Below are 16483 nucleotides of genomic sequence, written 5' to 3' on the forward strand. Positions count from 1 at the left end.
TTGTTCATGAATTATTCAAGTGATAAAGTGTTTAAAATAAAGTGTTAAGTGTAAATTCCCGGTTGAACTTAGGAATAGAAGTGGATATAAGTGACATGTCACTAGAGACCAGTGTTACAATGTTACAGTGAGTCTCAGGTGCTGGGTGATCTAGCATGTGTTGCAGACACCTGACAGCTTGTATGAGCAGGCCCGTGGACATTTCCAGTGTTATTGATCAGTGGTAGCTTCGGCTACATTTCAGTGGTAGCTACGACTACATATCAGTGGTAGCTTCGGCTACATATCAGTGTGGCACTTATGTGCTAATTCTCTACGTATCCGTGTATATTCCGAGTGTTCAACAGGATTAATAATGAGTTAAAGTAAACATGAAATGAAGTGTGTATGCAGGTACATTTGAAAGAATGAGCATATGTGATAAATGTTAAGTGTATAAATGTATGTGCAAGTGAATTGGTAAGATTGTGCATGTGTAAGTGATTGAAATTGCTAAGAAATGTATTGATTAGTTAAATGTTAAAAATGTTAATTATTAAATGAGTACTTATTGTTTACATGTAACTTACTAAGCTATTAGTAGCTTACACCTTTCTTCCTTTCCTTTGTTTTATAGTGTTTTGAGCTTGCTCGAATTGGGGATCGTCGGAGCTTCGTATCACACTATCAATGGACATTTCGGTATTATGTGATTTCAAAACATTTAAAGTTATGACATGTATAGAGACTTATTCATTTTGAGTATGTTCATATGATATGGCTAAAGATTAGCTATTGAAATGGTCAGTAAAGAATATGTTTTGGTGTTATGTATGCTTAAATGGTAATGAAAACAAAGAAACTATAAAAAGTAAAAAATTTGCAAAGAAGTAGTTTTTGGGACAGCAGCAGTGACGTGAATTTGAAAAGTCACCAAAAATAGTAGAAATGGAATTAGAGAGTGAATGATATATAGGATTAAAGCTTATCAAGTCTATTTTTACATGAAAGAAACGCTGTAGGCAAAGGATTTTTATATTTTGAGATATTTGAATTTTAGTAAAATAGGGTTAGAATGGTTTTTGAAGTTCTCTGTTCTGACTTTAGAAATTCATTAAAAATTTTAAAGAAATAATTATGAGTCATAATTTATATGTATAGATTCCTTAGTGAGTCTATTTTCTATAGAAACAAGCGGAAACACCATATGAAATTTGTATATTGTGATAATTGATTTTTAGTGAGTGGTGGTCAGAACCGTCGGACAGTGAAATAGGGGAGACTTCAATGAATAAATTGTACTAATTGGCTAAACCAAAAATTCTAAAAATTTTATGGTAAGAAGATAAATGAGTCTAGTTTTAGGAAAAATTTACGGATTTAAATTTTGAGTTTCATAACTCGAGTTATAATTAAATTAGTTATAGTTGCGTAGGTGGACAATTTTGTTGTGAATAGTGAAATTAATTCTAAAAGTAAATTTTTATGCTCCGAACTAATAAGTTAAGTTAGATAACGCATCATGCTCGACTCCAGAAACGGTTTCGGGTAAGGGGTGTTACAAAGTACCTCCGCATAGACAATGACTTAGAGTTCTGTTTTGATGAGTTTAATAAACTGTGCAAGTCAGAAGGGATCGTGAGATACTTGACAGTTCGTCATACTTCATAGCAAAACGGCGTTGCAGAATGAATGAACAGAACGATCATGGAGAATGTTCGATGTATGTTTTCAAATGCCAACTTACCAAAGTCATTTTGGGCCGAAGCAGCCTCTATTGCATGTTTTTTGATCAACTGATCTCCATCCGTTGCCATTGAGAAAAAGACTCCACAAGAGGTATGGTCTAGTAATTTATTTTAAATTCAAAAAGTCATTTTTGTAATTTTCTTACCTGGATTTATACCTGATTGATTCGTGATATCAACTTAATCAGGAGTTTAAATAATAATATAAATAACAACAACAAAAAAATCGTCAGCGTACCTTATAAAAGTTTCGGTAAACTACATCATATATCACTGAACTATTAATAAATTTATGTCACTATACTATTAATAAGTTTACGTTTTGATCACTTAACTTCAAAAAATTACAAAATGATTACTGAATAATTCAAAAGTTTTTATTTAAGTCATCGGGATGTTATTATTATTATTTTTTTAAGTTAGGCTAGTGAGCTCCAAGCGACAATTTGATGATTGATATAGTGGATCAATACCCATCGGCAAGTAGAAGAACGTACTTTAGATCCAAGTCGACCTGACGGTCAATGTCGAATATCAGAAAATAAAGGTTCTTTGCATTTTGGTTCACATATTCGTGAGATTCAAAGCTATTTCATGAAAAATAACTGAATTATAAAAGATAATAGAAAAAAAAAGAGCTTTTAATTGGTGCAGGAGGTGGTACGAACGAAGAAGGCCAGACAATAACGATTTTAACAATCTTGTGACTTAAATGAAAATTTTCAAATAGTCTACTAACTATTTTGTAACTTTTTAAAATTAAGTGACCAAAATATAAATTTATTAATAATTTAGTAACCTTGGGTGCAATTTACCTTATAAGTTTTTACTCCAATGACGTCAACAGAATAATTATTGTTAAGTATTAAATTTAAGGGTAAATTACACCAACAGTCACTCAACTTTAGGATAACTGACAAAACAGTGACTCAGGTTTCAATTCAGTTACTGAACTTTCAAAAAATAACAAAATAGTCACCACTAACCATTCTCCATTATTGACTTAACAGAAATGTCATTTTCCATCCCCCTCCCTCTTCCCCGCCATCCTATCACAAGTCCCATTACTTTTTTGCAGACCACTCCACCATTGCCCTCTCCCCCTCTTCCCCCTATTCCAATCGGGAGTCTTCTTCGAATTTGCAATCTTGCCTCCAGGTAATGCACTAATTCTGATTTTCATTTTCTATAACAGTTTTTATGAATTGAAATTGCTTAGGGAAAATGTCATTTAGACATTTTAAGAAATGAATATTAGTTGTGTTTTTGAAGTTATTTCTCGCTGAGTTTGTAAAGCTTAGGTAAAGTACTTTTTTCCCATTTTTTTAGAAGTTTATGTATGATTATAATTGCTTAGGATAAACGGTACTTCCAAATTAAAGAAATTTATTATTGTGTTCTGGAACAGTAATCTTGCTGAACTTGTTTGACATCTGGGCATGGTTTTAATTATTGGGAGTTCATTTCAAAATGTTTGGATTTTTTTTCCTTGTAAACAGGAGATCCTCCATTCTATCAATGGAAATATGCATGTATCTCTTCAAGATAAATCAAAATTTTCTTTGTTGGGTCAGTATGGAGCTTGTATTAACTATGGTCAAAATGGAGTAGAAGAGGATGATCTGAGAAAAACCTGCACTCACGGTGTAGATGGAGTTTGTGAATGCTATGGACAATGGAGCTGTGGATGCCTTAAATTTAATGGGTTTTTAGGCCAGTGTAGACAGGTATCTATGGAAAGTAATTACTGGATTAAGCTGGCCTATGAATCTTTTCGTCTTCAAGCCAAGGGAATTCATTGGGTTCCTAAATTGCATCATCTTCATTGGAAGAAGGAAATAGTGTCTCAATGCGATGTCCATGTACGAAATTCAGATTGCTTCTACTGTTTGGTTTATCGTTTGAGTTGTATTTGTCAATGGTGATTAATCCATGGCTCTTTGTCTGAACAAGTTTAGGTTATATTATACGAAACTCCAACATACGGTGCTCACCATTTCTCATTGTGATACTGGAATTCTTCTGAGCATGGTAAAGCTTCTCCTAAGAAGCCTCAGTGGGTTGATGAGCTTCAACAAAAGCAACCTTTAAATGACATGGTAAAAATAGTTCACGGGTACCTTCTTGTGGAGCTAGGACAGTTTCTATATATATATATATATATTCTTAATTTTAAAATTTTGAAAGCAGGATACAGTTGTTTTGGCTATCAACATGGTGGAGAGGTCTGCAAAAAAGTAAAGGGACTTGTGATAGGGGGGATGGTGGGGAAGAGGGAGGGGGATGAGAGAGGGATGGAAAATGGCATTTCTGTTAAGTCAATAACGGAAAACGAGAAGTTCCGTTACAGACGTAACGGAAAATGGTTAGTGGGACTGTTTTGTTATTTTTTAAAAGTTGAATGATTGAATTGAAACTTGAGTGACTGTTTTGTCAGTTATCCCAAAGTTGAGTGACTGTTGGTATAATTTACCCTAAATTTAAAAACCGTTTATTAAGATTAGAAATGAAAGAAAAGCAGGTCCGTTTCTCTCAGTTCTCACACGATAAAAAGAAGATTATCTCGCGAGAAATTAAAAAAAGAATAGTTGAGAAAATGAACTACCCGTTAGGCTCTAAATTTCAAATCTATTGGTCACTCCCCCATCTCTCTCACTTCAATGGCTTTTCATTTTTTCCATTAGACAAAGTTTTCTAAAGTTCTCTCTTCTCCAAACCTAATCTCTCTCTCTCTCTCTCTCTCTCTCTCTCTCTCTCTCTCTCTTCTTCTTCAACTTTTCTGTATCTGGTTGGAAGTCTCAAATAATCTTTTGATTAGATCCAGAAATTTGAGTAAGTATGTGATTGTGATCTTTTTTAGAAACAAATTTTCTGTTTTTTCGTTTTTTTTTTGGTAAGATTTAAGTTGAATATGGAAAATAATTGAGGGAAGTGAACTTTCCTTTTATGAAATTAATTTGATATTCAGTACTGAATTAAGTTCAAAATATCAGAAAATGCTTCATTTTCAGATAATTGAAGGAAACTTTATGCTAGAAAATGTGTGATTCCTTGAGATTTAAAAAAAAAAATTCAATTCGCCAGCGAAAATTCAAATTTTACCTTTGGAATTTAGTTGATTTTTGTTTCTAGTATTTTAATATGAATAAAAGTTAGATTTGGCTTTTCCACCTCTTTAATTTTCGTATTATTTCCTTTTTTGTTTAATTTTTTTCAACTGATTTATATAAACTATGAAGGCTTGATAAATTTCAGGAGTAAATTTTTTCTTCAGCTTCTTTAACATCTAATCTTTGGAATTTGGATTAAATAGTAATTCCATAATTTCATAAATGTTCTTAAATTGTTGACCTTGTATACATAAAATATATATGTTCATAATATGCTAATTGTTTCTACTAATTCATTTCACAGTTAAAATTTCAGTCGATTTCCTTCGGCTCGGGAGGTGAGAGAGTTCTGACGGCATTACATTTTGTCTTTCTAATTTCCAAAGGCACGAAGGAATTAAGGGAAAAAAATGACAGTCAGAACTCCAGGAACCCCGGCCAGGAAGATAGACAGGACACCAGTAACAACTCCTGGAGGCCCAAAATCAAAGGAAGAGAAGATTGTAGTTACTGTAAGGTTGAGACCATTGAGTAAAAGGGAGCAACTGGCCAAAGATCAAGTAGCATGGGATTGCAAAGATGACTACACCATTGTTTCTAAGCGTCCTTCTCAAGAACGCACATCTCAGCCTCCTCCTTTCACATTTGGTAACTTACCTACGAACTTGTTTAGTTGGTTCATGTTTCATGGTAACTTAGTGTTGAGATTTTTCTTTTTGTTTTCTCAGATAAAGTTTTTGGACCTTCATGCTTAAATGAAACTGTGTACGAAGGAGTGAAGACTGTTGCATTGTCTGCTTTGGGAGGCATAAATGGTACTAAGTTGTGTTCTCTTTTCTACTATTTCATTTGGGAAGCCTGTCCATAAGCCCTTTGTTCCCTTTATTAGACAATTCAATTATGTAATTTCTGGCACAGCTACTATATTTGCATATGGCCAAACCAGCAGTGGGAAGACATACACGATGAGAGGAATAACTGAGAAGGCTGTTAATGACATATACCACCATATAATGAATGTGAGATGAGTTTCCCTCGATTGAACTAATTATTCTTGATACCTGTAATTTGCTTTACATTTATACGAGTAGCTTGTTGCATTAACATAAAACATTGCATTGAGATGGTTGAGACTTGTGATTTTTCGTTGTTCATTTATTGTTTATTTGAAATTGTTGCAGACACCAGAGAGAGATTTTACCATTAAAATTTCAGGATTAGAAATTTACAATGAGAATGTTAGGGACCTGCTAAATTCAGAATCTGGCCACAATCTCAAGCTTCTTGATGATCCAGAGGTAATGGCCTCTCTTTAGTTAATGTCTTTCAAATGAATGAAGCACTTGATTCTTTCACCATCCTCTTTCTTTTACTATAATTTTTAGTTTTAATCTCTTTCTGCAGAAAGGCACTGTGGTTGAGAAGTTGGTAGAAGAAACAGTTAGCAACGATCAGCATTTAAGACATTTAATTAGCATTTGTGAAGGTAACTAAAGAAAATCGCTTTGAGATAACAAACTTTTCCCCTTCTCTTCTAAATGCTAGGCTAATTGTTTTACTGCCATTCTGTAGCTCAAAGGCAAGTTGGTGAAACTGCCTTAAATGATACTAGCTCACGATCACACCAAATAATAAGGCTGGTATGAATGATGGTTTCTGTTGGTTCCTTAATATATACTCAATGCCCCAACTCATAAATTTGTTTGGATAAAACTACAGACAATTCAAAGTACTCTGCGTGAAAATTCTGATTGTGTGAGATCATTTGCAGCAAGCCTGGTAAGAATGATCTTATCCCTTCCCAACTTTATCCAGTAAAATTAGTAAATATTAGCTTTACAGCCACACTTGTTTTAGTACCCAAAAAGGATATATACATTCTTGTTCCTGATGGCAAACTGTTTGAATCAACACTTGCAGAACTTTGTGGATCTAGCTGGTAGTGAAAGAGCTTCACAAACTCATGCTGATGGTGCAAGGCTGAAGGAAGGTTGTCATATTAACCTTAGTTTGATGACTTTGACAACTGTAATCAGAAAACTCAGGTCAGAATATATCTTAGCATATTTTCTTCTTCTATCATTATATTTCTTGACTTTTGTCCCTCATCTGTTCTAAAACTTTTTAAGTGTACTCTGCAATAGAGGCTTCTTATGAAGCATGTGAGAAGAACAATGAAAAAAAAGAAAGTTACATATTGTAATATTTGATTGTCATCTACAACCACCTTTTAACCCTTCTTGCATCTGACTGAACTACCTTTTTGTTTTGCCAAAATCTAAGGAAACTACATTAATGTCTCTAAATGTTACTTGTTCTATACTTAACTGTAAAATCAATACTTATGTAAAATTATCTGCAAATTGTCATCTTCTTAAGCTAATCTTATTGTCAAAATTTGTGCAGAACTACAACTTCTTAAAGATACTCTTGACTCTAGGTGCTCATTAGAACTTTTTGCTAATGTCTAGTTTATTAATGCTAATAGAGAACTTCTGTAGATTGAAGGAACAATTTCGTCTTGCAGTCATGATTGATTTGTCCCTTGTGTCAATGGAAATTTTTTCTCTTTGCAGTGTTGGAAAAAGAAGTGGTCATATACCGTATAGAGACTCGAAGCTTACTCGTATTTTGCAGCATTCACTTGGTGGAAATGCACGTACTGCCATCATTTGTACTTTGAGTCCAGCACTAAGTCATTTTGAACAATCTCGTAATACTCTCTTCTTTGCCACCCGGGCAAAGGAAGTGACAAATAATGCGCAAGTCAATATGGTACTTACTTTTTCCTTCTTGCTTAATGAGATGGACATGGATTTCCAAATGCATGAACTTTTAAGTGAATTGACATGAATACATTTTTCTCTTTGCATGAAAGGTTGTTTCAGATAAACAGTTAGTCAAACATCTTCAGAAAGAAGTAGCCAGACTAGAAGCAGAGCTTCGAACCCCTGATCTATCTAGGGAGAAAGACTTAAAAATACAACAAGTAATAAGCGATTCAAGTTGGTTTCATTTGGAACTGTTTTATATTGCAAATGAAACTGAACCCATATATAATCACATTTTCTGTTTTTGCTTTATAGATGGAAATGGAAATTGAAGAACTTAAGCGCCAAAGAGATCTTGCACAATCTGAGGTGGATGAGTTACGCAGAAAACTTCAGGATGATCAACAGGTTCCCTTCTATATCTCCTCATTCTCTTTACTTTCTGTCTTCCTTTTTGAATATTTTTAACTAACTTTTTCTTGTTTGTTTAATATAACTATTCAGACTTCAAACCCAATTGAGTTACCACGTCCATCAATGCAGAAGTGTTTGTCTTATTCTGATGTGTTGTCTCCGAAACTCGACAGGAAGGAAATAGACCATAATGATAAAACAAGGAAAACATTGCTAAGGCAGTCTATGAGGCAGTCATCAACTGCCCCTTTCACACTTATGCATGAAATTCGTAAACTTGAGCACCTTCAAGAGCAGCTTGGAGAAGAAGCAAATCGAGCTTTGGAAGTACTCCAGAAAGAGGTGGCTTATCATAGACTAGGTAATCAAGATGCAGCTGAGACAATTGCCAAGCTGCAGGCAGAAATAAGGGAGATGTGTGCTGTCAGGTCTATTAAAAAGGAGGTTGATGTTGGAACTGCTATAGCTCCTAACAGAAGTGTCAGTGCTAACCTCAAGGAAGAGATAACAAAACTTCATTCACAAGGTAGCACAATAGCTAACCTTGAGGAGCAATTAGAGAATGTTCAGAAGTCAATAGACAAATTGGTAATGTCTCTTCCAAGCAGTAATCAAGAATCCAATGGTGAAGCAGCCTCCAAAACCAAGAATCAGTCTATAAAGAACAGTTTGCTTCCTTTAACTTCAAGTAATGTTGCAAACCGGCAAAATTTTATAAAATCTCCATGCTCCTCTCTATCAACCTCTCAGCAAATTATGGAGCCTGATAATGAAGAAAACAGACCTCCAGAGGATGATGACATTGTCTCTAAGGAGACACTCCCAGAGTCTGAGAAAGGAACACCTGCAAGGAGTGAACAGGTTGGAGATGTCTCTTCAAAGGAAAGCACTCCATATAGACGTCAAAGTTCAGTTAACATGAAGAAAATGCGGAAGATGTTTCAGAATGCAGCTGAAGAGAATGTAAGAAGCATAAGAGCATATGTAACTGAGCTGAAAGAGCGTGTTGCTAAACTGCAATACCAGAAGCAACTACTTGTTTGTCAGGTAAAATAATGACCTTTCTTTATGATGGGCCTTGCATTCTTTGTTATTATTCATTTATAGGGAATTCATTTAGTTTTTCTTTTACTTGTTTTTTAGGTGCTTGAGCTGGAAGCTAATGAAGCGGCTGGATACAATTTAGAGGTTGATGAGAGTGCAATTGAAGCAGAGGAACCCCAAGTTCCATGGCATGTAACCTTCAAGGAACAAAGGCAACAGATCATGGAGTTATGGGACGTCTGCTATGTCTCCATCATCCATAGGACACAATTTTATTTGTTATTCAGGGGAGATCCTGCCGACCAAATATACATGGAAGTGGAGCTTAGGCGCTTAAATTGGATGCAGCACCATTTTGCAGAACTTGGAAATGCAAGCCCAGCTCTAGTAGGAGATGAGCCCACAGTGTCCTTGTCATCAAGGTTCTCTCTCTCAACAACACATCTCTTGTTGCTTTCAGTTGATTGTGTTAGCTTATCCCTTCTTGGAATTTGTCTGTTTTCTTGCAGCATTAGAGCCCTGAAGCATGAAAGGGAATTCCTCGCAAAGAGGTTGACATCACGATTGAGTGTGGAGGAGAGAGATGCATTGTACATTAAATGGGATGTACCCCTGGAAGGAAAGCAAAGGAAGATGCAATTCATAAACAAGCTGTGGACAGATCCGCATGATGTCAAAAACATAGAGGAGAGTGCTCAGATAGTGGCAAAGCTTGTAGGGTTCAGTGAAGGTGGTAACATGTCAAGGGAGATGTTTGAGCTCAATTTTGCATTACCGGCTGATAAGAGCCCTTGGACTGTGGGGTGGAATCAAATTTCAAACCTTCTAAATTTATAAGACAACTCATTGTTTGGACCTACTTTCTATACCTGTAAATGAATTTTTTGGAGGCCTTTCTCCAAATGTTCTACTTTCATTTATCACGGTGTGACGAATCAAGCACACTGTTATTGAGGATTGAATGAGATTCTTTGTACACTTCGTGAGGTCAATAAAGGAATTAGATCTTCAAATCACGTCATATCTATTTACGTTTGATTTGAGATATAATTTAACAAATCAAATAAGATATCGCCGATATAATTTTACATACTTTGTAGTATACCAAACATTAGCCTTCACAGTACAATCAATTACGGACGACATTTGATTGTGTCAAAGTAGTCAACTCTCAATATTGGAGTTATGATAGACCTCAAATATAAGAATCACATATACCATTTTCATTATAAGAACTATTGTAACTATCATATAATAATATAACAAACATTTTCACGGTGAGTTAATCAATATACTATTATGCTAAAATGTACTCATGTGTTGGCTTAATATCTCTATCCATGACAATATCTTGTCATCAATCAACCACACATTAATTTCAATGTATTATTGTTGTCTCCGTGATAATACACGACTAAAGACAATTATTAATAATTTTTTATTAAAAAAATAAAGTAAATAAATATACTATTACAATAATCTCATAAATGGTCTTTGAGCATACTTCAACAACAAAAAGTAGAGACGGATTATTATGAGGGTGCAATCATTCTCAAAAACAGAAGGAAAGATGTAATACTAATACGTATAGGACTCTCAACTCAATCAAAGATTTAAAGATTTAAGTGATGGATGCTCTGATCCACCATACTCTTCTAATGTTTGAGCAAGGAATAGTGAGATGCAAGATACTCAATAAAAAGAAACTTTGAATTAATATCCTTGTTGGAAAAACAAAGATGAATTGACAACTTGAACAAACTTTTACTAATATTTGAAGCCTTATCGAAAATGTCCATGTTGTAATGGCAAGGCAAGGAAATAAAATTATACAGTAAGAAGCAAATGACTCGCCCAAGGTGATGGCAATGCTTGTTCATCATCTTTCTATTCACTTGTTTAAATATATTTCCTTTTAGTTGTTTAAATTTTAAAAATGAGATAAAAAAGATAAAACTATTGATCTTGATTTTACCATTAGAATTCTAAATATCTTTAAAAAAAAAATCTTTTGTAGCTAATTTGGCGATGGGGTTTTTAAGTAATTGTTTCAGCCAGTGGCTGAAAAGGTCATTCATGTTTGATGATCCGATTGTTGAAATACAAGAACTAAGTACTTTAATTATGACTGATATTACCACCTTCAATATGGCACTTCAGCTCGAACCTTTGGTGCAGCTAAGAAGTCAGATCGTGGGAAGAAGAAAAGCACATTTTACTTCAGCCTTCAACCTTCATGCTTGGTTTGATAAGAGTATTGGAACAAATCGAGAGGGATGGCGTTGAGTGTTATGCACATTTTTAAAGTTTAGTGTTGTCTTTAATCGGAGCGAGAATGCCTCGAAATATTTGAACAGGTGAAACCATGATAAATTGAAGAGTTTGTACATTATCTAACTCGACCTCATGATGAGGAGTTTTAAGGTGGCCTCTTAGAATGAGCACTCCAATTACATGTTATTATATATTTTTATATCTTGTTTAATTAATCAATTACACAAATTATTACAACTTTCGTAAGATTTTGTGTATTTACAGAAAACATTATCCAGTTACACAAATGTATAATGATAAATTTAATTATTAATGTTTAATCATTTTGTCACTTTAGTCTTCAACCTTCAAATTTTAATCAAATTGTATTTTTATTGGATGTAGAAACTAACTGATCTATTAAAATTTTAGCGACATTGATATAACAACTTGTGTGACCGTCTATATGTAATTCAGTCATGAGTTAAATGCTCAATTTTTTTCATGATCAATGCTTGTTGTTGTTAATGCCCATATGTTTGATATTATCTCTTTATCTTGCTAGTAAAGGTATATAAGATGAAAACAATGAAAAAAATAAATAAATTAAAGAGAAATTAAGTCAGACAAATTAGTTTTTAGCATAAAGATTTATTTGACCCTTCAACAAAAAATTATTTTATCTCTCCATCTAATTTTTTTGCCTTTTTTAACCCTTAAAACTTATACTATTTGTCAAATCACCCCAAAATAAATTGAAAACTTAACAAGTTTGTTAACTTTACCGATTGCCACGTTAACAATTAATTAATTTTTTAAAAATTTAAAAATTCAAAAAAAATATAAAATTTATTTTAAAAAAATTATAAAAAAACATGTTTTTTAAATTTTTTTTTAAAAAATAATTAACTCATGTCAATTTTTCCTTCTATTTTTAGTGATTTGACAAATAATGCAAGTGCAAAAGCTAAAAGAGACGAAAAATTAAATTAAAAGTTAAAATAATTTTTTTTCATAAAATTGAAAGGCTAAATAAGTCATTATGCAAGGCGTGCCTTAACAACACTCTAATGGTTAGGTTGAGTCGAGGATAAACTAATCACCTAAATTGGGTAACGTTGTTTGAACCGGATTATACTAACCGGTTGGACTAAGAATTAGTCGATAAACTGGTCTGATTAGAGGGGTTAGACCGGTTCCTTCGCGAACCAATACAAACTGGTTGAACTAGACTGAAAAGTCGATTGAATCGGTTGAACAAATTTTCTCTATTTTTTTAATATTTTTTAATTTTTATGAATTTTTTAATGAATTATTTAATCAAACGAGATGGAACTAGTTGAATTGAGAACTAGAAGTCTGGCTGGTTAGATCACAGGTCTGATTCTTAAAACTGAGTAGTATGATTGAATCCAAGGCAGGCGGATATGGATGTTATGTGGGATTGATTTGGCAAAGCTTCCAAAAGTTGAAGAGTTTGAGCAAAGCCAGTAGCCCTTAAGAGAGTAATAGCTCCTCCCTTACAATGGGAATTCTAAAATAGTTAAAAGTTCCATATTAAGTGGGCAATCTAACCACATATAAATCACAATATAAAATCCTTCCCTAAAACCAAAAAGCTCCAACTTACAAGCATCTAAACTGCACACATTCGCTACTTTTACCTGGAGGATGGGTCTGCCTTGCCACTTTAACGAACCAGTCTGATTCAGAATTCCAACATTCACCAGCCAACCAAATGTATATAACTTCTGCAAGTCAAAATGACATTGTTACTATACATACTTTGTTTTTACTCACTAAAACATTGTCTCAGAGATCAATTATTTGTTTTCATGAAATTATATATATCTCCCTACAATAAAAAAAGTAGGCCAGAACAAGAAACAAACTCAATTCTCTAGAGGTTTTTTTTGGTGAAAAAGTTCTTTCCTTGAAACCTCTTTCTCACAACTGTTTAAAACCATCTCTATTCAGAGTAGGCTTTAGCTCAGTACACACCATTGTTATTGAACAACTAAGAGGGTGTAGGTTTGAATGCACTTAAGCACATTTTTTCCTTTGATTTAAGGGTTGGGGGGTCATGGATAGAAGTAAGTATTTTATTAGAGAAAACATCATCTTCAATAATCAACACTTATGTATATTCAAAACAGCATCTTCATGAGAGTATTTTTAGACTGAAGTTCGAACAAATATTAGTTTGCTTATTGGTATTTTAACATTGGTTCCATTATTCAACAAAGATTGCATGTGTTTTTCAAACTATTAAGGTAAGTTTATTTTCAATACCATCTCTTCTACAATATTTCCTTTTTGTTTCCTTTAATTTTTGTTTCATCAAGTTTTTTCTTTATTGCTATTTTTTTTTACATAATAATAATCAATTTGCTTTAAATAAAGAATGTAATTGAATTAAAGATAAGTTTAAAATATCTAAAATATATTTGAGTTAGAAATAGTTGATCTCCACCAAAACTCAAGTTTTTGTCTTTTATGGCTGCTAGTTTCATGATGATTGAGTATTTAACTTCCAGTTTAATGGTCAGTAGGCTTTCAATCAACAAAAATGAGCCATCAATGACCTCTAAGCTAACGTCAGCAATAAGTTATAGCTTGCTGGGTTTCCAGCACATCCTACAACAAATTAGGAGGTAAACTAGGGGCCTACCATTCAATATTTTCCCAATGAAGGGAACTACCCTGGCCTCTAGCATTTGTGAATTTGTAAATAGCTCCATGAACTAGTCACAAGAAATAAAACATAGTCAAATATCAAATTTATTACCATAGAAACCAGACAAACCAAACACACACTGTCAGCTTCAAGAGTATAATACCTTCATACCCTTCAAGAACCGGATCTTCAGACAAGAGAAGGGGAGTATCCAAATCAACAAATCTGCACACCATGTCTTCAAGTTAAAACTTGAAACAAATTACATTAAAATGCTAGTCACATTCATGGAAGCTGATATATAACATTGGCGAGCTATGGTTGTCATTTCTTTAACAAGGATGATGATACTCACTTGAAACATCCAAGGCCAGCAGCAAGATGACCAGCAAAGCCCATGGCCAACCTGGTTTCCACCATACCACCAATCATGAGATCCAGTCCCGATGCCCTAGCCAAATCAATAATTTCAAGAGCACCAAGGACTCCAACTTTAGCAAGCTTAATGTTAACAACATCCGCAAGCTCTCCCTTCACTATTTTCTTAACATCAGCTAAACTCCGACAGCTCTCGTCCGCAGCAACAGATACCCCATATTTGCTTTTTGCAAAATGAGTAACACGACCAAGACCTTCCCAATCATCTCTATGAACTGGCTGTTCAAAAAGAACAGGAGTCACTCCCATTTCTGTAGTGAAAAGAAAAACAATAAAGCCTTAAGATAGTTCATAATAGGTAATACACATTGTGCAGAATCTTATATTTTCTATCATACATTCTCTACCATGTAATTTTTCAAGAACTTCAATAGCCTCCTCAGGTTTATATCCCTCATTAGCATCCAAGATGAATGAACAATCAGGGTGAGCGGCACGAATTGCTTGTAAAACTTCAATGTCAGCTTTCAGGTTCTTTCCTACCTTAAGCTTCAAAGTTTTGAATCCTTGTTTGTGATACTTTGAAGCTAATGCAGCAGCTTCAGCCGGGGAAACAATAGGAATCTGCACATATAGAGGGCTGAAGCTGACAGATTGAAAATAACAATTATGGAAGAAACAGAAAAACAATGAAGGGAGAGAAACTGAACTGTTATATCAGTGATTATTGTATTTAAAGCTCCACCAAATAATCTCCACAGGGGTAGACCAATGCTCTTAGCAACCGCATCAATCAATGCCATCTCAATTCCAGCCCTAACCTTCAGATGCAAGAACAATCTAATGAGCATATAAAGATCAACCAAAAACATAGAGAGGACTAAAAAAAACTTACTGAAGCAAACTGATGGCCAGGTAAAAGATCACCAATCTCCCCCAGCACTGCCTCAAGAGTCAAGAAAGAACAATTCTTGAGCATGTCACAGGCCCCCTTGGCTTTAGCCATAGCAGTAGGTTGATCCTCTGCAGTAACAAAAGGCAGAATTGGAGCCTCACCCCAACCAACACATCCATTTTTCAACTCGATCCTGATTGCCACGTTCTCCACTTTATCAAGCCTAGAAGTGGCTATGGTGAAAGGAGCAATCAAAGGAACATTTAGGGGTTTGTTCTCAGCTTTCTGAACTTCCACCGTGAAAGTTTCCAACAATTCCTTGAACCCAAAATTTGATGAAGAAGAAGTAACAGGGGCCTTCATTGAATTCTTGACATACAGATTGGAAAGGGGGAGCTGGAATTTGAGGGGTTCATGGGGTTTTGAGGAATTTAAAGGGGATTTACCGAAAAAAGAAAGGGCGAATTGAGATAACATTTCCTGGGGTTTTGTTTTGAGAGACTTGGATTGGTTTGAGGACTTCAGCAGCCACCATAACCATTGCAGATGATTACTGTTCCAAAAGGGTTTTGTTTGATCAACATGGTAAAAGTAGTTGAAATGAACTGCTTATTTTAAATTGAACTTGTCAGTTTCCATGAGTTTGGACTTGGATGGATACATGTGTTTGGACAGTTCTCGCCGGCCACCTCCTCACTTTTCTTGTTCTAATCAAATATACGTTAGCTAAAAATATTACCTCCCCTGATTTTCAATTTTCATTTTTAACCAACTAATTCTATTAACTAAAAACATTATTTTAATGATTTATTACGCATTTTTCGAATAAAAAAATACAAAATTCGAACCTATATTGCTTCTCTTCCTAAATTTGTTCTGCATTGTGATCATTATATGTTCTACTTGGTACATTAATTGCCATCTATTTACAACATCATTTTCTTTCATGATTTTTTATTAATTTCAAATTTAAAAAATACATTTTTTTATGATTAAAAATGAATCGAGTCTATTGGGAATATTATTGTGTTTTCATGCAGGTACATTGTCTATTCCATGTCATTGAGTCTTTTCTCGTTAGCTGAGTCTTGTTTAGTATCATTCATAATGTCTCAACGAGTCAAAAGAGCCACAAATAAAAAATAGACCAACACCTTTGATCCATCATCCAAAACGTTCTTGACAACCATCCTCACCTCCACCCATCCTTCATC

General features: G+C 34.2%; 2 protein-coding genes across 6 annotated transcripts; one reads left to right on the top strand and one right to left on the bottom strand.

Moving 5' to 3' along the window:
* Positions 1 to 2772: 2772 nt before the first annotated feature.
* LOC107953499 (kinesin-like protein NACK1) lies at positions 2773 to 10082 on the top strand. Of its 4 annotated transcripts, XM_016888820.2 has the most exons (18): positions 2773 to 2885; positions 3227 to 3589; positions 3686 to 3826; positions 3918 to 4092; positions 5142 to 5485; positions 5566 to 5652; positions 5756 to 5856; positions 6019 to 6135; positions 6242 to 6323; positions 6410 to 6477; positions 6557 to 6616; positions 6758 to 6882; positions 7414 to 7612; positions 7716 to 7826; positions 7924 to 8016; positions 8113 to 9069; positions 9166 to 9488; positions 9576 to 10082. In XM_016888820.2, the coding sequence occupies exons 5-18, from the start codon at positions 5248 to 5250 to the stop codon at positions 9901 to 9903; spliced, it is 2889 nt and encodes a 962-aa protein (XP_016744309.2). In that variant the 5' UTR covers positions 2773 to 2885; positions 3227 to 3589; positions 3686 to 3826; positions 3918 to 4092; positions 5142 to 5247; the 3' UTR covers positions 9904 to 10082. The 4 variants fall into 4 exon arrangements, with proteins under 4 accessions (XP_016744309.2, XP_016744310.2, XP_016744311.2 ...); XM_016888821.2 differs by lacking the exons at positions 2773 to 2885; positions 3227 to 3589; positions 3686 to 3826; positions 3918 to 4092 and adding an exon at positions 4378 to 4559; XM_016888822.2 differs by lacking the exons at positions 2773 to 2885; positions 3227 to 3589; positions 3686 to 3826; positions 3918 to 4092 and adding an exon at positions 4387 to 4563.
* A 2665-nt stretch (positions 10083 to 12747) lies between these two features.
* Positions 12748 to 16029, bottom strand: LOC107953498 (L-Ala-D/L-amino acid epimerase). Of its 2 annotated transcripts, XM_016888819.2 has the most exons (7): positions 15270 to 16029; positions 15085 to 15195; positions 14782 to 14998; positions 14352 to 14685; positions 14160 to 14221; positions 13991 to 14063; positions 12748 to 13070 (listed from the first exon to the last, which is right to left on the bottom strand). In XM_016888819.2, coding segments are annotated over exons 1-7 (1275 nt in total). In that variant the 5' UTR covers positions 15747 to 16029; the 3' UTR covers positions 12748 to 13069. The 2 variants fall into 2 exon arrangements, with proteins under 2 accessions (XP_016744308.1, XP_016744307.1); XM_016888818.2 differs by lacking the exon at positions 13991 to 14063 and having other exon boundaries at positions 15270 to 15974.
* Positions 16030 to 16483: the final 454 nt, after the last annotated feature.

This window comes from Gossypium hirsutum, chromosome D07, assembly GCF_007990345.1.
Source record: "Gossypium hirsutum isolate 1008001.06 chromosome D07, Gossypium_hirsutum_v2.1, whole genome shotgun sequence".
In the NCBI taxonomy this organism is placed as follows: Eukaryota; Viridiplantae; Streptophyta; class Magnoliopsida; order Malvales; family Malvaceae; genus Gossypium; species Gossypium hirsutum.

Bases quoted from the DNA above. Each gene is read 5' to 3' on its own strand.
- LOC107953498 (XM_016888818.2), bottom strand. From the start codon at position 15,746: ATGTTATCTCAATTCGCCCTTTCTTTTTTCGGTAAATCCCCTTTAAAT. The intron at 15,196-15,269 runs GTAAGTTTTTTT...TTGCATCTGAAG, and splicing joins CTGGCCATCAGTTTGCTTCA to GTTAGGGCTGGAATTGAGAT. The intron at 13,071-14,159 runs GTATTATACTCT...TTTGACTTGCAG, and splicing joins GGTTCTTGAAGGGTATGAAG to AAGTTATATACATTTGGTTG.
- LOC107953499 (XM_016888820.2), top strand. From the start codon at position 5,248: ATGACAGTCAGAACTCCAGGAACCCCGGCCAGGAAGATAGACAGGACA. The intron at 5,486-5,565 runs GTAACTTACCTA...TTGTTTTCTCAG, and splicing joins GCCTCCTCCTTTCACATTTG to ATAAAGTTTTTGGACCTTCA. The intron at 6,617-6,757 runs GTAAGAATGATC...CAACACTTGCAG, and splicing joins GATCATTTGCAGCAAGCCTG to AACTTTGTGGATCTAGCTGG.